The sequence below is a fragment of the Doryrhamphus excisus genome, linkage group LG10 (genome assembly GCF_037039965.1).
Source record: "Doryrhamphus excisus strain RoL-2023G ecotype Guam linkage group LG10, RoL_Dexc_Guam_v1.1, whole genome shotgun sequence".
Lineage (NCBI taxonomy): Eukaryota > Metazoa > Chordata > Actinopteri > Syngnathiformes > Syngnathidae > Doryrhamphus > Doryrhamphus excisus.
The window spans coordinates 5,996,467-6,018,035 of NC_136366.1; the positions used below are offsets into that span (position 1 = coordinate 5,996,467).

At 39.7% G+C, this 21,569-nt stretch overlaps 1 protein-coding gene across 14 annotated transcripts in view; it reads right to left on the reverse strand.

Annotated features, from left to right (window-relative positions):
* Positions 1 to 1,455: 1,455 nt before the first annotated feature.
* nedd4l (NEDD4 like E3 ubiquitin protein ligase) overlaps positions 1,456 to 21,569 on the reverse strand; it is a 50,305-nt gene continuing 30,191 nt past the window's right edge. For 9 of the 14 annotated variants that reach the window (XM_058053944.2, XM_058053927.2, XM_058053916.2 and 6 more), the window contains 18 exons: positions 19,559 to 19,741; positions 16,749 to 16,946; positions 16,592 to 16,669; positions 14,158 to 14,172; positions 13,256 to 13,310; positions 12,229 to 12,287; positions 11,184 to 11,249; positions 9,659 to 9,888; positions 8,291 to 8,412; positions 7,223 to 7,293; positions 7,050 to 7,145; positions 6,899 to 6,972; positions 6,734 to 6,794; positions 5,347 to 5,406; positions 5,137 to 5,244; positions 4,694 to 4,790; positions 4,490 to 4,562; positions 1,456 to 3,205 (listed from right to left, as the gene is read on the reverse strand). In XM_058053944.2, the coding sequence (XP_057909927.2) occupies positions 3,103 to 3,205; positions 4,490 to 4,562; positions 4,694 to 4,790; positions 5,137 to 5,244; positions 5,347 to 5,406; positions 6,734 to 6,794; positions 6,899 to 6,972; positions 7,050 to 7,145; positions 7,223 to 7,293; positions 8,291 to 8,412; positions 9,659 to 9,888; positions 11,184 to 11,249; positions 12,229 to 12,287; positions 13,256 to 13,310; positions 14,158 to 14,172; positions 16,592 to 16,669; positions 16,749 to 16,946; positions 19,559 to 19,741 (1,749 nt within the window). In that variant the 3' untranslated portion in view covers positions 1,456 to 3,102. The remainder of the gene's footprint in view (positions 3,206 to 4,489; positions 4,563 to 4,693; positions 4,791 to 5,136; positions 5,245 to 5,346; positions 5,407 to 6,733; positions 6,795 to 6,898; positions 6,973 to 7,049; positions 7,146 to 7,222; positions 7,294 to 8,290; positions 8,413 to 9,658; positions 9,889 to 11,183; positions 11,250 to 12,228; positions 12,288 to 13,255; positions 13,311 to 14,157; positions 14,173 to 16,591; positions 16,670 to 16,748; positions 16,947 to 19,558; positions 19,742 to 21,569) is intronic. The other 5 variants (XM_058053953.2, XM_058053962.2, XM_058053938.2 and 2 more) reach the window with 1 other exon arrangement.

Genomic DNA, 21,569 nt, shown 5'->3' on the forward strand with positions numbered 1-21,569 from the left:
GGTGCCGTTTATTTGCTCGTCCTTGGAACTGATAACTTGTAGATTATGTGTGTGAATGAACGGACGTCCCTTCACCACACAGCATGTGCATGATAACTTAAATAGTCCCGAAAATCTGCTTCAGCCCCAATAATTTACAAAAAAAAAGTGGAGGGCATCCACTGTATGGAACTGATGTCCATTGTAAACGTCCCTTGACATTTATCCACCTAATTAAAAAAAATACAATAAAGTATTACAGTTGTCCTTTTACACTGTGTGGAGTCAACCATAATATACACAACATGATCTCGTTCCGTGTGGAAGTGGTACTTTTTATAGAACACATCAAGAAGCTAATTAGTTAGTTGGGTAGAATGCTATATGTGCAATGACAGGTATGGGCAAGCTGCGGCCCACGGGCCACATCAGGCCTGTGAAGCGTCTTAATACATTTCCAATTTATTTATTATTTGGGACTTGAGAATCAGATGCAATCTGAAGCTCTAACAACACAGACAAAGTATGCATACAAATAAATATACACACACAATACAAATGCCCCCCAAAAAATACCCATATATTCTCACCGCAAGGTATGCTTGATAGCTTGTGTTCTGTCTTTCAACATTTTGCCATGTTTGTCGCATTTTTGTTTGTTTTTTTAACGGTCTAATTACAAAGATATTCCATTTATTAATATTGAATCCTAGTTTGTGGATGTGTCTGGAGCCAATTAAGAATTTTTCTACATACTGGAAAACTAAATTTGAAGTTTTTATTTGTACAATTAAAAAATGTTGCATTTTGCTCACTCACCCCTGTTGTAGCATATCCTAGCATAGCTGCAGGTATACAGTAATACTATGAAAGTATGCCCCGTGTAGCTGTCAGCAGTATAGGTATGTTTATCAGAACACGGGCAAACATTTCTTTTGATAAAAGAGTGAAATATTCTTCAATCAATAATCATAATCCATTGCATCTGAGCACCTCATTCAGTGCGATGCTGAAATGACATCAGCCTCTCTCTGGGCTCCTCTGGCTCCCTCCCTCAGAGACAGCATTGATTGAGATAGCATTATTAAAATTAGAATTCTTTCTGTAATATTTCAACTCTATACTAGTACACTGATATCACTTTTTAATTATATTATTTTATTCTTTGAAAATTGTGACTTTTTTCTTGTTAAAAATACAATTTCTTTCTGTAATTATGGCTTTATTGACATAATATTTTCATTCTCATAATATAAGTTTTTTCCAAAAAATACAACTTTATTTCAAATATTAAGATTTTTTTTAAATTTCCTTTATAAAAAATATTTCACCTCTATGTGAATCAAATTATATTGCTGTTATTTTTGTCAGGAAGAGAAAAAAAATTCAAACTTACCATGTCGCTGTGCTGTTTTGAATCCGCTGCAAATCCTATCAAACGCTACAACGTCCATGACAAAAAAAGACCAGCAAAAATAAGGATTTTCATTTTTATTTTACTGAAGTTAAATGAACCACAGAGTGTTGGCATCTTTACCAAAAGTGATATTGTCCGTCACCCATGAAAAAACAAAGAAAGGAATAAAAAGGGCATAGTGCGAAGGAAGGAAAACAACAGCAGGAAAAGTTAAAAGTACTTAAAATGTGGTTTCTTGACTACCTTAGCGGCATCCTAAACCACATTTTTTTGTTTTGTCATATTGCACCTTGGAAGTGCGGCTGAATGCAAACACGAATAGACATTCAAGTTGAAGACGTGACAAACGCGATTAGGTGACCTGGGTAAGGTATAATAAAGTGCCCTTTTAGATTTTAATGTGTTAGAAAAACAACTTAAAACGTGCTGTTTAATATTCAGTGTTCAATCACAGCTTGACTCGCTCTCATACACACACACACACACACACACTTCATTTTAGTGTTGATCAGTAATACTTCTGTTAATGTAATGCATACATACATATACACACATATACTATATATATATATATATACATACATACATACATATATATACACACACACACACACACACATACTATACATATATATATGTATATATATATATATATATATATATATATATGTGTGTATAGAGAGAGAGAGATAGAGAGAGAGAGATCATGAGGAACTTAAAAATGATGTACAGCAATATGAACAGCAACGGGCATGTATATTAATATCACGTCTCACAGAAACTACACCGCCTCGCCCGCCATGGATTTTGTTTTTTTTTTTTTTCCCAGCGCGACACCACATCCGAATCACTATGTAGTCAAAGCAAACACAAAGTACGTTTTTTTTTCATGCTGCTTTCATCGCACTACTACCACAATAATAATAATAATAATAATAAAAACATATCTATTTATCCATCACAAATGATATGGAGCCAAATTTCCACTTCACATGTGATTTTTTTTTTTTCATCACATAGAATTGCAAAATAGTAAACATTGTTCGGTACAAAGAGTATATTTTCCTGCAATAATTATCCCGTTAAAAAAAGCAAAAAACTCGCCGACAACCGAAATGTATAAAAATCCTTTTCGGGATGCTTTATATCGAGGCTAAAAAGGCTAGAAAAAGGCTCCTGTGGCGTCATCTGATCACACAAGGCTCTGTAGAGGGGGTGTGGCAGATTTCCTGAAATGTGATTGGCTAGTTCTATCCCTAAGGTAATTGTGGTGTTTGGTCTAAAGATTTTTTTGTGGCGTGAAGAGTGAAGAGTGAAGAGTGCATGTTTAAGGCCATGCTAGGTAAAGCCCCTCCCACTTGTGAAGGTGCGAGTGTAGTGTGAAATGCAGTCGTGTGTTCCAGCACTTTCTTTTGTAGTCGTCGTGGTGGCGGGGGAAAGAACGGTGATAATTCATGCTCATTGCCAGGGGATTCAATAATCTCCCTTTGCTTTCCCGCTGCAAGTGCGCTGCGCATCCTACTGACAGCACCTACTTAGTCGGGCATGGCTAACAGTCAGGCGTCAGCTAGCTGCATGCTACGGGCGGCTAGTTTGGGTGTCCCTGTAGCTTCTTGTTGTTTTGCCCACTTATTTATCTTTTCTGTTATATCCTGTAATTAGTCGGGTTGGTTGGATCGGGGGACAACCATGTGGAGTCTGCCCGCTTAGTCGACGCCTTCAAATCCCTGTGCGTTCTCCACGGCCATTAGGAGCTTCTCCCTCAGGTCCTCGAACGAGTCGTACGTGGGAAGGTCCAAGCGGTTGAAACTGGCAAGATATGGACTTTGTTAAAAATGAGTTTTAACAAAAAAATGGGTTAAAGATGCATACACAAAAGTCAGCAAACATTTTTATTCCACTTTATCTTCTCAAATGGTCAATACTATAGAAATTACACACCTTAGAGTAGTCAGTGTTCAGCTTGTACGTATAACACCCCCACAGTCACCATTTTCATTCATTTTCTACCGCTTACCGCAGGGGTTGCTGGAGCCTATCCCAGCTGTCTTCTACACCCTGGACTGGTGGCCAGCCAATCACAGGGCACATATAGACAAACAACCATTCACACTCACATTCATACCTATGGACAATTTGGAGTGGCCAATTAACCTAGCATGTTTTTTGGAATGTGGGAGGAAACCGGAGTACCCGGAGAAAACCCATGCATGCACGGGGAGAACATGCAAACTCCACACAGAGATGGCCGAGAGTAGAATTGAACCTTAGTCTCCTAGCTTTGAGGTCTGTGCGCTAACCACTCGACCGCCGTGCCGCCTGGATTTATTTTATTATATATATTTTTTTTATTGACATAGTGCAAGATTTCATTTTTTGACTTTTTAAAAAGTATTTTTTAATTTCATTTTTCATAGTTTTTAAATCATTTTATGTCATTATGATGATTCAAATTCTTTATCCGTATAATTTAAATTTTGATAACAGAATTGTCCATACGTATGATTGTCCATGGTATATGATATTTTTATCATTATTTGTGGGAGTACCTGGAGAAAACCCACGCATGCACGGGGAGAACATGCAAACTCCACACAGAGATGGCCGAGGGTGGAATTGAACTCGGGTCTCCTAGCAGTGAGGTCTGCGTGCTAACCACCGTGCAGCCCACCTTTACACTCATATTGTCCAATAGATATAGATATTGTCCAGTAGACTACAACCCATGCTCATGTGCCCTCTGGGGGGGGGGGGCTAATGGCGGGCGGACAGGCACTGATGTCATTGGTTCAGAGTTGAGTTTTAGCGTCACATGGGTTACAGTTGCAACAGAAATCCGTATTTTCAGTCGGGATTCTTGTGCATGTTGTTCCAGCAATCAAGTCTGGTGCTTGTGTGTCGCACCGTACAATACACTAACATGACTAGCGGCCAGAGTAGTGTCTTTGAATGAGTCTTCTGAATGCCTTTTATTTCATTTAGCCATTTTTATGCACAAAAGCCACCACACTACCACCATGTGAAGGTGTAGTCACTTTCACAGTATCTAGGTGGGATATAACTACATTTATGTAAAATAGTGAAGTAACGTACCACGTGTGGGCTCTCGGCAACTTATCTGGGGTTCCCCACTGCTCAATAGTGAACAGCTGCGGACCATTAGAACCTGGAACAAGAACAATGACAAAAGTGTGATTTGTCAGGAAAATACAGCATCTGTCACTGTTGGAAAAACATTGCTTGGCCACTGCTATGGAAAATATTTTGGGAATTGAAATAACTTCAAAGAAAAATCACCGTAAAGCTCAGCAAAACCGTTCATCGGCACCCTGGATGTCCCCGTGACAAACTGTAGGAGTCGGATCCTTTTTTCGGCATCCATCAACAGGACAACCTGAAAGAAGGCAAAGAGATGTCATATTCCGTCATCTCATATCCTGCCAAGCCACATGTACGCCCCCAGATAGCAAAGTTGCTGCACTCTTGTGTTATGAAGTGATGGCACTAGTAGTGCAACATGCTTTTTTTGGGGGGGGGGGGGGGGGGGGGGTATTTGCACTGTGTGTGTGTGAAGACTTTAAGCTCTTTCATCAGTGCAAACATGTCTTGTTCTTCCAAACAGACTTTGATCTTCAAAAGCAGATGTCAGGAGAGAAGTCACGGTCAGCATTAACCCCCCCCCCCCCCAAAAAAAACAGCACAGAATATAGGGAAAAGACAGAATAACTTGTCAGATTCACCTTCCAGAACCACTGAATGACCGGATGGTTGGGACAGTAGCCGTTCTTGTAAACCGTGTGCTGTCTCCAGTCGTTGACGTCCACGTCGCCCAGACCGCACATGAGCAACTGCACAGCAAGGATGCAATCACTGAATGATGCGTTCAAATGCACACATTTTAAGGGACAAAAAAAACTGCATTAAATCAAAGATGATGACGGATGCTTTACCTCCAGTTCATTTTCATCAAAGATCTTGATCAGATCGATTTGAATGAGCTCAGTGAAACCCTGAAAGGAAGAGGGTCATAGCAATAATTGACAGGCAGGTCAGTTAAAACAGTGATTCCCAAAACCCAATTTCACTTGAATGCTCCAAAAACTAATATTTAATTACATAATGTCATCTATTTATTCTCCATATTATTATTATACGCGAGCCAGGCAACGACATTTCGTTATTGACTGTGTTATTGTGCAATGACAATAAAGACATTTCCTTCCTTCCTTCCTTCCTCCTTCCCCCCCTCCCTTTCTTCCTTCATGCCTTCCTTCCTTCCTTCCTTCCTTCATGCCTGCCTTCCTTCCTTCCTTCTTGCCTTCCTTCCTGCCCTCCTTCCTTCCTTCATACCTTCCTTCCTTCATGCCTTCCTTCCTTCATGCCTTCCTTCCTTCCTTCATGCCTGCCTTCCTTCCATCCTTCCTTCTTTCCTTCCTCCCCCCCCTCCCTTTCTTCCTTCATGCCTGCCTTCTTTCCTTCCTTCTTGCCTTCCTTCCTTCCGGTCTTCCTTCCTTCCTTCCTTCATGCCTTCCTTCATGCCTTCCTTCATGCCTTCCTTCATGCCTTCCTTCCTTCCTGCCTTCCTTCCTTCATGCCTTCCTTCCTTCCTTCATGCCTGCCTTCCTTCCTTCCTTCCTGCCTGCCTTCCTTCCTTCCTGCCTTCCTTCCTTCCTTCCTGCCTTCCTTCCTTCATGCGTTCTTGCCTTCCTTCCTGCCTTCCTTCCTTCCTTCATGCCTTCCTTCCTTCCTGCCTTCCTTCCTTCATGCCTTCCTTCCTTCATGCCTTCCTTCCTTCCTGCCCTCATGCCTTCGTGCCTTCCTTCCTTCCTTCATGCCTTCCTTCCTTCATGCCTTCCTGCCCTCATGCCTTCGTGCCTTCCTTCCTTCCTTCGTGCCTTCCTTCCTTCCTTCATGCCTTCCTGCCTTCATGCCTTCCTTCCTTCCTTCCTTCCTTCCTTCCTGCCTTCCTTCATGCCTTCCTTCGTTCCTTCCTTCATGCCTTCCTTCATGCCTTCCTTCCTGCCTTCCTGCCTTCCTTCCTGCCTTCCTTCCTGCCTTCCTTCCTTCATGCCTTCCTTCCTTCATGCCTTCCTTACTTCCCTCATGCCTTCCTTCCTTCATGCCTTCCTTCCTTCATGCCTTCCTTCCTGTCTTCCTTCCTTCATGCCTTCCTTCCTTCCCTCATGCCTTCCTTCCTTCCCTCATGCCTTCCTTCCTTCATGCCTTCCTTCCTGTCTTCCTTCCTTCCTGCCTTCATGCCATGGCTCAATGAGTGAATGGGTTACTGTCATACATTGCCCCCTGGTGGCCACTGTGCTTTAATGCAGAAAGAAATACCTCCAGAAAAGCATTCATTTGCTTCTGCACCCGATTGACGAACCGCCACTGAATGACCAGACTGTAAGAAGATAAAACCATGTACATCACTGCACTGTAGAACCTCTGTGAGCATGTATTAATATTTATGACATTTATTATCATTATGACCATTAAAGTTCTTACTCAATGTATTCCTTTTTGTTGTCATTGGTGACGACCATATCTGAGCCGCTGGGCTTGAGGTCAACCTGGTACGTCTGGAAGACACATGCGGTAATAAAAATGAATGCAATGACTCTGGAATGCTAATTAAAATTGTAGCGTCCATGCACACCTGTCCAAAGTTGTCCTCGTCGATGCAAAACCGCAGGTCGAGTTCAGTGGGGTCGTTCTCCAGGATCCACTTGAGAGAGTTGTAGTATTCACTATCCTGCAAGGATCATTTAACTACTTAAAACACGGTCAAACTGAGACACTCGGGATTGCAGTTAGAAGTCAAGCGCTTACCACAGACTCCATGTCCTTTAGAGAGATCTGTTTGCCCAGCATCATCTTGTAGAAGGGCCGTATGAAGAAACCTGCAGGAGGGATATGACAAACGTCATTACCATTAAGAATGGTAATGGTTTTATTTCATTTGAACATGCATCAGATTACAATTGAATGCATCACATAATCAGTTCACAGTTTCACATGTCCAAAAGGAGTAGGAAGAAGCAAAGCTTATTAAATCCTACCCCTCCATCTGGTACTTTTACAATCAGTAACTGTTACATGTGTTCACTTCCTGCTTTCCTAATATAGTTTAAGTTTTTTTTTTTTTTGGTAATTGTTTTATTTCATTTATTTTATTTGAACATGCATCAGATTACAATTGAATGCATCACATAATCAGTTCACAGTTCCACATGTCCAAAAGGAGTAGGAAGAAGCAAAGCTTATTAAATCCTTTTACAATCAGTAACTGTTACATTTGTTCACTTCCTGCTTTCCTAATATAGTTTAAGGTTTTAATTTTTTTTTTATTTTTTGTCCCATACCAAAGTACGAGGTGATATGACCATCCAATGACATAATGTGTACCATAGTAAGTGTCAATATAGTGATATATATAGCACATCATGACTGGTTCAAGACTCTTCATCCTTGTATTTAGCAAACATCAACTGCTTGTATTGTTTCTTGAATTGGCTCATCGTTGTGCATTGTTTGAGGGTCTTACTCAATCCATTCCATAGTTTGATTCCACATACTGAAATGCTATGGCTTTTTAACGTAGTCCTAGCATATAAGTGTTTCAAATGTAGTTCTTCCCTGAGATCATATTTCTCCTCTCTTGTAGAGAAGTACTGGATGACATTTTTAACTAATTGGTTATTTTTAGCCTTATGCATTATTTTAACTGTTTGAAGATGAACTATATCAGCAAGTTGAAGTATTTGTGATTTTAGAAATAAGGAGTTAGTATGTTCTCTGTAGGAGGCATTATGAATTATCCTTACTGACCTTTTTTGCAGTACATTTAGCGAGTGAAGATTGCTTTTATAGTTATTACCCCATATTTCCACTACTCACCATCCAGCAGTTTTCCATGAAACACGGCCATTCCTGCCACACGTCCAATGAACTTGAAATAGGAGAGATGATCCTCATTACACAAACCCGAGTTGGGATTGATCTGAAGAGTGTAGTTGTCCCTGGATGGACGTGGGAGGAAAGCACAGCGGAAAAAAAGAAATAAATCGGTGACTTAGATGTTTCTCAGTGGGAAAAGTTAAGTCAATCATGCAACTCACTGCAGGTCAACACTGAAATATACAGAATAAGTCAAAAGTGAATACCTTTTCTCCTACTGTATTTAAAGAACAAAAGTCTACACTTCAGCTTTGCTCGAGATGACAAAGGAAATGACAACTTTTGCTATCTTGTTTTTTTGGCCCTAATGCTGCTTTGTAACACTTTGATTTGGAACATAATGTTAGTTTTGGAATACTCCGCAAGCAATTAAATTTCTTGGAGGGCAGGATTAGAGCAGTGGTGTCCAAAGTGTGGCCAGGAAGCCATTTGCAGGCCACAGCTTTGTTTTTTTTTATTTAAAAAGGTGGCCGAGTGGTTAGCATGTAGGCCACACAGTCAGGAGATGGGAAGACCTGGCTTGGAATCTCCGCTTGGGCATCTCTGAGTTTGCATGTTCTCCCCGTGCATGCGTGCGTTCTTCCTACCCCGTTTCAAAAACATGTTAGCTTCATTGGCCACTCCAAATTGTCCATAGGTATGAATGTGAATGTGAATGGTTGTTTGTCTATATGTGCCCTGGGATTGGCTGGCCATCAGTCCAGGGTAGACCCGGCCTCTCGCCCAAAGACAGCTGGGATAGGCTCCAGCACCACCCGCGACCCTCGTGAGGAAAAGCGGTAGAAATTGAATGAATGAATGGCCACTCCAAATTGTCCATAGGTATGAATGTGAGTGTGAATGGTTGTTTGTCTATATGTGCCCTGTGATTGGCTGGCCACCAGTACAGGGTGTACAAAGCCTCTCGCCCAAAGACAGCTGTGATAGGCTCCAGCTCCACCCTAGTAGGAATAAGCAGCATAAAAAGTTCAGACTAAAAATGCATGTTTCCATCTATATCATAAAGTTGAGATGGAGGCGCTGTTGCTTTTCAAAATAAGGGCCCTTGGTGAGAAGCCCCGAGTTCGAGGGTCTGTGTGTCACAAAGTCAATGTTTACAGTTTGCCATGCCAAAAAAAAAGCATGCAATCAGGAACCCAATGTATGCACTCCATTATGTTCTTCTGCATTGAATGTGGGAAAACGTTTGGATCAGGAAGGCTTTTTGAATGACAGGAAAAAGTAAAAGTGAAAGTAGCGAGAAACACCAGCAGCAGAGCCAACAATGGGATATCACCTCCAGAAGGTAGATCTTTTTCCACAACTTACGTTGCTGAGTATTCAAAGAGGCCATAGTAAGGGTTGAACATCTCCTTTGACAAGAGGAAGAACCACTCCCGTGCAACACCGCCGTAGTCCAGGCCTTTTTCCGACTCAAACTCGATCCACAGGCGCGCTTTCAGGACGTCAGGCTTCTTCAGAGACATGATTCGACGATATGACTCTTCGAAGATGTTGTTACGGTGGAGCTTCATCTCGAAACGGTTGGGAATGTCAGCCTGAAGTCATGCACAAATGACAAGTCAAATCAAACTTGGTTTATATCACACAAGTTAATGTGCAGTGGACATTCAATTTGCTCTTTCCCTATTTTATGGATTATACGTCAAAAATGTGTATAAAGAGGGAGAAAAGCATATACTACAAGTCACACAGGAGTACTATAAGACACATTTAACAGTATTTATGGTCGCACTATCATCAGACCAAGTTCCCAACAACATAAAATTCACAAGAATAGCCACTTTTAATACGTGATGTGATGCGTAGATGCATTGCGATGTGTAATGTAACACCAAACTGTCATTTTTGTATTCACAAATGAATTTGAAATGGATGGAAAATTCGTATAAATGTGTATTTAGTCAGTCAATGGCTGACACAGTGGCTAAAATATCCAATATCCAAAAGCTAGTCATAATTACCAGGAAAAGTGTGATGATAACCACAGAACCAAAAACGGAACAAAAGGTTATGGCTGCTAGTAATGCCTTCCATCCATTTTCTATACCGCTTATCCTCATTAGGGTCACAGGGTTGTGTCTGGCTTCACAAAAGATGAGCAGTTTTACTTTATTCTAGTTTTATTTAGTAATTGACTTTTTTTTCACTTGTTAAATGTTCATTCATTCATTCATTTTCATTCATTTTCATTCATTTTTGCTTATTCTCACGAGGGTCGCAGGGTTGTGCCGGAGCCTACCCCAGCTGTCTTTGGGCAAGAGGCGGGCTACACGCTGGACTGGTGGCCAGCTAATGGCAGCATTAGCAATGCAATTAATTAAATAAGCATTACTAAGATGCGTTCCTATGGTGTCTGCTGACAGACATACATTCCAGTAATATCTATTAAAAACATCAATATTGGTATGTCTGGCTTCACAAAGGATGAGCCATTTTACTTTATTCTAGTTTTATTTTATTACAATAATTGACTTTTTTCACTTAAATTAAATTTCACACATATTAAAATGTTACTTTCAAAAATGTTGTTATGTTGTCAGTTTTAGGGTTGGAACAAACCAGTATTACAGAACTGATGTGGTCACGTTTTTGACATTTAACATGCTCTAGCTGGTCCTCATCTACAATTATTTATGCCCAGCATTAGAATTAGGATAATTGCAAAGCAAAATGATCACAATGAATATTCAATGTCCTACAGACAAGAGCATCCGTATTTTCTCGCTGACAGCATGACGCTGCAATCAAGCGTCATCAACGGAAAAAAACAGGGAGTTTTCCGATGTGTGATTATTAGCACAATTCCCAGCAAGCAATCTGCAATTCTTACCGGTTTCTTCAGTTTCTTCCTGAAGTAGTCGTACTTTTGCTTGAACTCTCTGGAATATGGAACAGCCTGCACAGACGAGAACGCAATCAATGTCTAATGCCAATGTCTTATCACCTCGTACTTCGGTAGGAGGTAAAAAAAAACCCAACAAAAACCTTAACTTGTATTTTGGAAAGCAGGAAGTGAACAAATGTAACAGTTACTGATTGGTTACTATGGTACCCATTATGGCACTGGTCATATCACCTCGTACTTCAATACGTGACAAAAATAAAATAAAAAAAATAAACTATATTAGGAAAGCAGGAAGTGAACAAATGTAACAGTTACTGATTGTAAAAGTACCAGATGGAGGGGTCGGATTTAATAAGCTTTGCTTCTTCCTACTCCTTTTGGACATGTGGAACTGTGAACTGATTATGTGATGCATTAAATTGTAATCTGATGCATGTTCAAATGAAATAAAACCATTACCATAATACGGTAGGTTGGAATGACTATGAAGGTGCAGACAATTTTCTCCTGGTGTGTCACTGTACTCTATCGCTAAGCAAATGACAAATATAATTGATGAGATGACGACGACACGATCCTCCCAGTGCTCCAAATTACACTCGGGTCAAAAGAGTAATTGTATAGATCCATACATTTGGTTGGTTTGTAGAAATAAAAAAATACTTTTACTACTCTCCTTCTTGCTACTCCTTATTGGACATGAATTATGAAGTGTAACATGAAGCATTTCAATACAAACTGTACGCATGCTCGAAATAAAATTCAACCACCACCATAAAAGTTGGTACTTGAATAGAACAGGTCCTAAAGTGAGAACCCCCCCCAAAAAAAACTGCATATTAGTCCTGAACTGAACGGTAGTAACCCGGTGGAAACACGGCTTTCTGTGCCAACTTGAAGAACTGACACTGAGGTGTTGGCATGCTAAGTGACTTCTCCACACACCCCGACTGATGACAGACTTGGACTTCCAGTGTTAAATGAAAGAGTGTGTTGTTTCCATGCAGCTAAAGAAGTGGAAAGAACTCACGGGTCCAGTGATAGCAGGACTCTGAAGGCGAGGGTCCTCCCACTGCGTGTTCTTCGTATCTAGGTGAGACAAACACATTATATGGAAAGACAGAGACATTTTGTGGATATTATTTTTTTTAATTTCTCAATTTATCTTCTCAATTTAAATGATAAAATCTAATGTGGGGAATTTATTTACACCAAGCTACCCTCAGTAATCACATTACTGCCGTATGATAATTAGATGGGTAGTCTTATGGGGGCAGGGTAGAGTTACTATGGTACACATTATGGCACTGTATGGTCATATCACCTCGTACTTCGATACGTGACAAAAAAAAAAAAAAAAAAAAAAAAAAATTGTTGTTTTTAAATTTAAAAAATTTAAAAAATTAAAAAAAATTATATTAGGAAAGCAGGAAGTGAACAAATGTAACAGTTACTGATTGTAAAAGTATCAGATGGAGGGGTAGGATTTAATAAGCTTTGCTTCTTCCTACTCCTTTTGCACATGTGGAACTGTGAACTGATTATGTGATGCATTCAATTGTAATCTGATGCATGTTCAAATGAAATAAAAACCATTACCATTTGTGCACCCCCCCATAATTAGGCCGACATTTGGTAGAAAACCCATCTAATTTAAACCAACTGGGTGGTAAATTCTAAATATGTAGTAATGTATTCAAGAATGACAACATAGTAATAGCCTCTTTTGTGAATGCAGTTGAATACAAGCTATTAGTAAAAAAAAATATTAATACATTTATTAAAATTTGACATTTATTTTGCCTAAACTATGCATTTTCAGGTGTAAAAAGGGCAAAAAGCAACTAAATTACATATCCAAAAAGGTATTCAGAAGTCACAGTTAATATGTTTGGGTACAACACAGAAATTACATTTAAAATCTGGGTCTTGAGCTGAAAAGATTAGTTTCTAAACCCGAATCGAGCATCCCAGACTGGATTTTGTTATTGTTTTGTCTAAGATTCCGCTTATATAAAGCAAAAAAAATCTTATGTAATATCATATTGTTGGCTTACTGTGGTCAATGTAGAAGGTGCGTCCGTCTGTGTGAACTCTCTCTTCCCATCCAGGCTAAACAAAATAAAACAAAATGAAACATCAGATGGAGGTACGGGGAGAGGGGAAGTCACCATTTAATCAGGCCATGCTCAAATAGTCATTCAAATCCGTCCTTCTTTATTTCAGGCTTGATTGAACTTGGTCCAAAAAAAAAAAAAAAAACACACTGCAAAGCTCAATCAAACACCACAAAAAGGAACTGAAGGGATTTTTCTCTCCTGTTTTGAGTCAGGACTGCGACGTACTGTCGGAACACACGACACTGAAAGTTAAATCACAACTCCCGAGTGCCATCAATGACTGTGTCACAGGCCACACGCACTCACTCAGCACCGGCAATCAGGCAATTAAAATAAAGACATTGACGGGCGTAAGGGGGGGCGAGGCTGTACCAGCCAAACATCTACAGTGGTTGTCCTCAGCTGCAGGAGAAAGAAATGCAGACATGCAAGTTTCTATTATCTGAAGTTGCTTTTGCCTCTCTTTAAACCGCAACACCTTCTATGAATCCTTGCTAGAAAAAAAAAAAAAAAAATGTGCAAGGTGCTTTGTTCTCGGTCCCAATGATAAAGTTACACAGACATAGCGTAATCTTAGAGGCCCACGGGAGAGAGCCAAAAGGGAGTGGTGGTGGTAGTGCAGAGGCTGTGCGGAGAGAGGAAGCTGGAAAAGGGATGGATGAAAAAGAAGGGAAGAGGTACAACCCATCCATGCTGGCCATAAGAGCGAGAGAGAACAGAGGGAAAAAAAAACAAAACAAAAAAAAAAAAAGCGCAGTGCTGTCTGCAGGCATGATGTGACCACAGCATGAAGGACCAGACAAGGTAGGTAGGCAGGCAGAAGGAGGGAGCCAACCAACCTCCTCTGGTAGGTTCTGCCAAACAGACATGGCCGGGTGCGGAAGAAGTAGTGTATATTAGATCCACCAGAACAGAAGAGGAGAAAGAGAGAGAACATATGCGTACAGCACACACACACACACACACACACACACAAACACACACGCCTGTCAAGATGTACAAACCCATGATGCTTCACATGAAGTCAACATGGCGCTACTGTAATGTCGGCTCCTTTTTTGGAGTTGGAGCTACATAATCACATCCGTCACGTCATGCCTCCAATGTCGCGGGACTAAAAAGGAAATGCCTTGTTCGTCTGATGGAGAGATAATACCTTAATTAAGCGTCAAAAGATAAAATGCCAGAAGTATAATGGAACATCTAAAATGGAACACAGTTAAAAATGCACTTTATTACTTTGTCTAAATGTGTGAATTTACCGTCATTTAGTAATTATTATGTGAATTTTATCTATTTATTTTTCTTATCCTATTTTCTCAATTGGGCAGCACGGTGGTCGAGTGGTTAGCGCGCAGACCTCGCAGCTAGGAAACAGGCTACAGGTTAGAATCACTGGACATTGTTTAGGTTAGCTTGAGAAAAATAGAGAAAAATATCCTTTACAAGACTTCTTAGAAGGCTGCAATGGTGGTCGAGTGGTTAGCGCGCAGACCTCACAGCTAGGAGAAAAAAGGGTTCAATTCCACCATCGGCCATCTCTGTGTGGAGTTTGCATGTTCTCCCCATGCATGCGTGGGTTTTCTCCGGGTATTCCGGTTTCCTCTCACATTCCGAAAACATGCTAGGTTAATTGGCCACTCCAAATTGTCCATAGGTATGAATGTGAGTGTGAATGGTTGTTTGTCTAAATGTGTGAATTTACTGTCATTTAGTAATTGTTATGTGAATTTTAGCTCAGTGAGTTATTTATTTTTCTCAATTGAGCAGCACGGTGGTCGAGTGGTTAGCGCGCAAACCTCGCAGCTAAGAAACAGGCTACAGGTTAGAATCACTGGACATTGTTTAGGTTAGCTTGAGAAAAATAGAGAAAAATATCCTTTACAAGACTTCTTAGAAGGCTGCAATGGTGGTCGAGTGGTTAGCGCGCAGACCTCACAGCGAGGAGAAAAAAGGGTTCAATTCCACCCTCGGCCATCTCTGTGTGGAGTTTGCATGTTCTCCCCGTGCATGCGTGGGTTCTCTCCGGGTATTCCGGTTTCCTCTCACATTCCGAAAATATGCTAGGTTAATTGGCCACTCCAAATTGTCCATAGGTATGAATGTGAGTGTGAATGATTGTTTGTCTAAATGTGTGAATTTACTGTCATTTAGTAATTGTTATGTGAATTTTACCTCAGTGAGTTATTTATTTTTCTTATCCTATTTTCTCAATTGAGCAGCACGGTGGTCGAGTGGTTAGCGCGCAGACCTCGCAGCTAGGAAACAGGCTACAGGTTAGAATCACTGGAAATTGTTCAGGTTAGCTTGAGAAAAATAGAGAAAAATATCCTTTTACAAGACTTCTTGGTCTTCTTGGTTAGCGCGCACACCTCACAGCTAGGAGAAAACAGGGTTCAATTCCACCCTCGGCCATCTCTGTGTGGAGTTTGCATGTTCTCCCCGTGCATGCGTGGGTTCTCTCCGGGTATTCCGGTTTCCTCCCACATTCCAAAAACATGCTAGGTTAATTGGAGACTCCAAATTGTCCGTAGGTATGAATGTGAGTGTGAATGGTTGTTTGTCTATATGTGCCCTGTGATTGGCTGGCCACCAGTCCAGGGTATACCCCGCCGTAGTTTCCCTCAGCTCCGGTGTCAGTAATGTTACGTAGATGCAGAATCTGACGTGACTTTTTCCTTCTTCCCCCACTCCATTTCAAACCCTTTCTTAAGTAACTTAAGTTACTTAACTAGTTCATTCGGTAGCTTGCTATGATTCAAGCGGCAGCCATCTTTGAAGTCCCTGCAGAGATCCTGCAGACCGCTCCTAATAGTTACCCAATGCGGTGTAAACAAAGCCAGCATCACTTCATCAAACACTGTCATCTATACTAGGGGGCACTAATAATGTAAAAAAACATTTTAGAAGGCAAACAGGTTTTGTATTCTCTACAAAAATATTTCATATATTAATATTGAATCCTATTTTGCAGAAATTCGGTCATGTCTGGAGCCAATTAACCACGATAAAAGAGAGATGATGTCTTGTGCTCTCCACTCATGTCTATGTCCTGGATGTGCTGTAACACTCGTAATAAAAACAAAAAAAAACCACAATGCTTTTGCATGTCAATTTAGAAGAATGGTTCTCAATTATTTTCCACATAAAATCCATTTCCATTATTCCTATTCTCGGAGGTTCCACTGTATACATAAAAAGCCACGGCCTCATTTCAACAACACCTGAATATTTCAGGGTTACTTCGCGTATAGGTTAGCAAAATGTACTTACAGGAAGAGGGCCAAGGTCACCAGGTTCCATGGAGTTCTTGGTCCGCATATGGACTGGGTACTTCAACCTGGGATCCTCCTAGTTTTTAGAGAAAGAGAATAGAAAGCGTATGAGAGGTGGTTTCAATGCAAAAAAACCCCAAAAAACGTTAACCCACCCATGTGGTCGTTCTGCTGTTGTGGTCGATGAAGAAAGGCCGTCCGTTAGGGGCTATCCTCATCTCCCAGCCAGGGGGAAGGAAGCTCTGCTGGGCCTTGTGTTGGGACTTGGGCGAACTGTAGGGCGATGGCTGGGGGGACTGCGGGTTGGAGAACGTGTCCTTCACTGCACGCCGCGCCTGGATGTTGTTGGCGCCCTGGAAGCGCAATTACAAGGGATGTCTCAACACATACACTCCCGCTCAAAAGTTTGGGATCATTTGTCTTGGTTTTCCAAAGAAAAAGCACATTTTCCTGCATTTCACAAACAAATTTTTCCATTTCACAAACAATGAAAATGAATGAGATGATTTTCAAAGAAGGATGTACATTTTTGCATAGAGGCCTACTATCAACAACTGTCAGTCCTCTGCATCAATCTCCTGGTATGGCTGCTAAGCCAAGTTCATCATTTTATAAGGCTAATAGATGATTAGAAAACCCATCTAATCTAAACTAAATCTAAAATCTCTTACCATGCTGTTAACTACTCGCTTCAGCACAAACTGTGTCTAACAAGGACAGAAAAACGCTACACAACTGTGCAAGAAGACAAATATCTGAGAGTGTGTAGTTTAAGACAAAGACGCCTCACAGGTCGTCACCATATCTGGCCCAACAAAGTGATCCCAAACTTTTGAGCGGTAGTGTATGTTCTATGAATATTTACATCGTTAGAATCGGAAGACATATACATTAAGGTGGTATTAGCGGGTGTTTTTTTTTTTTACTTATGATACTAACAGTCACTTTTAGGGGAGTCACGATACTCTCTGTTCAAGAGATGAGACGATCAATGATATTGGGTTTCCGAGAATGAGACAATAAGACGCAATTTTAAGCATAAACTCAAAATTATTAGGGTTGGAGTTAGGTTTAAAGTAAGTTAAAATAGTGTCAGCATTTGTAAATGCTATAACTAGTAATTTATGTTGATGGGTAACACATGTAACATAGACTGCACATTACAGTAGATTAGCTTTGTTTACGCTAAAAAGAACTACAGTCCCCGTGATGTCTAATTGCTAATTAGACATGCTAATTATTAACTCGTGATTGTTGATGTTCGATGCTAATTATTAGCTCATGACTGTTGAAGTTCGTTGCTAATTATTAGGTAATGATTGTTGAAGTTTGATACCAATTATGAGTTAATGATTGTCGAAGGTTGATGCTAATTATTAGCTAATGATTGTCGTAGTTGATGCTAATTATTAGCTCATGATTGTTGAAATTTGATGCAAATTGTTCGCTCATAATTTTTTAAAATTTGATGCTAATATTAACTCATGATTGTTGATGTTCGATGCTAATTATTAGTTCATGATTGTTAAGAGTTCGATGCTAATTATTAGCACATGATTGTTGATGTTAGATGCTAATTATTAGTTCATAATTGTTGGAGTTTGATGCTAATCATTAGCTCATGATTGTTGATGTTCGATGCTAATTATTAGCTCATGACTGTTGAAGTTCGTTGTTAATTATTAGGTAATGATTGTTGAAGTTTGATACCAATTATGAGTTAATGATTGTCGAAGGTTGATGCTAATTATTATCTCATGATTGTTGAAATTTGATGCAAATTGTTCGCTCATGATTTTTGAAATTTGATGCTAATATTAACTCATGATTGTTGATGTTCGATGCCAATTATTAGCACATGATTGTTAGAGTTCGATGCTAATTATTAGCTCATGATTGTTGATGTTAGATGCTAATTATTAGCTCATAATTGTTGGAGTTTGATGCTAATTATTAGCTCATGATTGTTAGAGTTCAATGCTAATTATTAGCTCATGATTGTTGATGTTCGATGCTAATTATTAGCTCATGATTGTTGATGTTCGATGCTAATTATTAGCTCATAATTGTTGGAGTTTGATGCTAATTATTAGCTCATGATTGTTGGAGTTTGATGCTAATTATTAGCTCATGATTGTTGATGTTCGATGCTAATTATTAGGTCATGATTGTTGATGTTCGATGCCAATTATTAGCTCATGATTGTTGATGTTCGATGCCAATTATTAGCTCATGATTGTTGGAGTTTGATGCTAATTATTAGCTCATGATTGTTGAAAGATGCAAAATAGACCGCACATTGCAGTAGATTAGCTTTGTTCACGCTAAAAAGAACTACAGTCCCCGTGATGTTGGGGAGTTGAGTTCCGAGCGTCTACTCTATCTAACCTTCAAGAACATTCTGACCTCCAAAGTATTACCGACCTTGCACTGCTCTTTTGAAAACCGTACATTGAGGCGTAAATCTAATAAGTCATTATCACGTACTGATCTGGATTTTGACAAGAACAAACCTTCGCATTAATTAATCCCCAGACTTCTCCCGTCTAAACTGGATGTTGTAATTACGTTCAGCCTTTTTTTTTTTTTTTTACCTTGCTCTCACCTCAACTGTGTCTTGTTATCAACAGCCACGCGCCTACACATACCTTAATTAAAGCTCTATCAGGTCGCTTCCCTCTGTAGTTATACAGTTATTTTTACAGTATTATTCATTCCCAGACTGCAAGATTTGAAAGTAAGCACTTTAACAAGGAGCTCAAGCGTCCAGTTCAGGTCAAGAAATGACATTCATGGGTTGGAAGAAGGTGAATGGTGAGCAGAAGCAAGACAGATATAACATTTTCTATATAAGTGTGAATACGGTTGAGGTTGCAAATGGATATAGGAATGAACGGAAAAGCTGATTTAAGGGTAGGGAATGAAAATAAGGAGTGCAGTAAGGGAACTGGTGACTAATTCTCACCTCCAAGGGGGTAGAAAGGGTGACAGTGGGGGAGCTGAGGCTACGAGGTCGTCGGACTTGGGGCTCATGGAGGTGGTTGTTGGAAACATTGGAAGAGGAGGAGGAAGGGGTAGGTGCCAGGGCCGAAGCTCCTCCTGATGCTGCAACTGCCGCCGCAGAGGTGCTGGCTCCATCTTCAGTCAGCTGCCAGAAGGAGAAAAGCACCTTTGAGGTTAAGTTATGCAGGAACATGGTGAGCAGAGCTGGGTGCTAACCATGCAGGAACTGATGCCGCTTTCCCATTGCACAGTATCGGCTCTGATTCTAGTCAAATAGTACCAAAACTGCAATACATATTACTCTATTTGCATAAGGTGCAACCAATTTTCTATTCATAAATCAACAGGTTTTTTTTACCAGATAAATGACCAGATATTTGATTACTTTCAGAACTTTAACCTTTAAGATAAGGACGGAAAATATTATTAGGATATGTGAGGACGACATCTTTGTCCCTTAATGGTAGCAATTAAACTTTTTAGGTTACATCAAAGATGTCCAAACTTTTTCCAGTGAGGGCCATAGACTGAAACGAGTCGGTTTGATATTATGTAGATATGCTGAGAAGTTATATATATTTCAAGAAAAAATTGCATCTCAGCTCTGTGATATAACCCTAACTTGCTCTTTTTTTCTTATGAAATTACAGCTTGTTTTTTTTTTTCTGCCATTTCTGCTCTTGTTTTGTTTTTCTTTTATACTTCCAACTGTTGACATTTTTTCTTCACTTAATTATGACTTTGTCCACAAAATTTTGACTTTATTCTCATTACACTAACTTGTTCCTCAACCTAATTCTCCCAAATCTACAACTTAATTTGCTTGTTTGTTTTTCATAGTATTACAAATATAAAAATATAATGTCGCTTTTTAAAAATATTTTAACATTATTCTAATAAAATGACTGTATTTTTCACCATAAAATTTAAATTATGACTTACTTTTTTACTTTAATATTTTGACTTTATTCTTGTAAAATTGCTGCAAATGCAGATTTTTTTTTTCTAAGTCTTCTTGATAAATTATATTTTTAAAATGTTAGCCAATAGCTGCAAATGACCCCCCAGGCTGCATTTTGGACAACCCTGGGCTACATTGTATTACAGTATAGTATTATAATTAGTTATGATTAATATGTAAAAAAAAATAATCATTAAAATTTTTGCCTTATTTGTTGTGTGTTTTATTGGGATAAAAATGAAAAAAAAAGTAATCTGTAGGAGAAAAAAAATGCCACAAACGTGATCAATATGTTATCAAATCAAAGTATAACTGATCACTAAAGAGTGTGGAGACTAAAATTACATGGCCCAAAAATGCCCTTCAATGTTACAATAATATAATGGAAAAGTGATTACTATTGTGGCATTTTTAAATACAGATTACTTTTTTGTCACTTCTTTCCCAATAAAACACACACACGTATAGCAAAAAAGTACTGTGCAGCGGGAAATGGTCAATACACCAATGACAAATCCTTTGAAAATGACTTCGCCAAGGATGTTGTTTGCTAGTTAGGTGGATTAGGCAAAACTACTCCAATTTGGTGCAGATCCAAACTAGCATTGTCCAGCCTTGGCGGAGTTGCCACATTAAGTTCAGTTACAGAATGACCTCCCCTCTTTCTGCCATCTGGGCATTCACGGCAAAAGATGGGAAACACACAATGATGACAATAAACAGATACAACACAACCATCAAGTGAAGAAAGACAGTCATAAATTGTTGACATTTTTTCCCCAAGAGATAGAGTAGATCCACAGTAGCTTCACTTCAGGATCACTTCTGCCGTACACAGACAATAAAGCATGGCAAGACAATTGGGACAAATGGGAAGGAGTAACATTGGTGGTTCCAATCCAGAGTGTCAGAAAATGCTAGACAAGAGAAGGAAGACACCAGGAGAAGAACTGGATAGAAGGAAAAAAAAAACAAAAAAGACTCTGAGGTTGCAAACACAAGTGGGAACAGA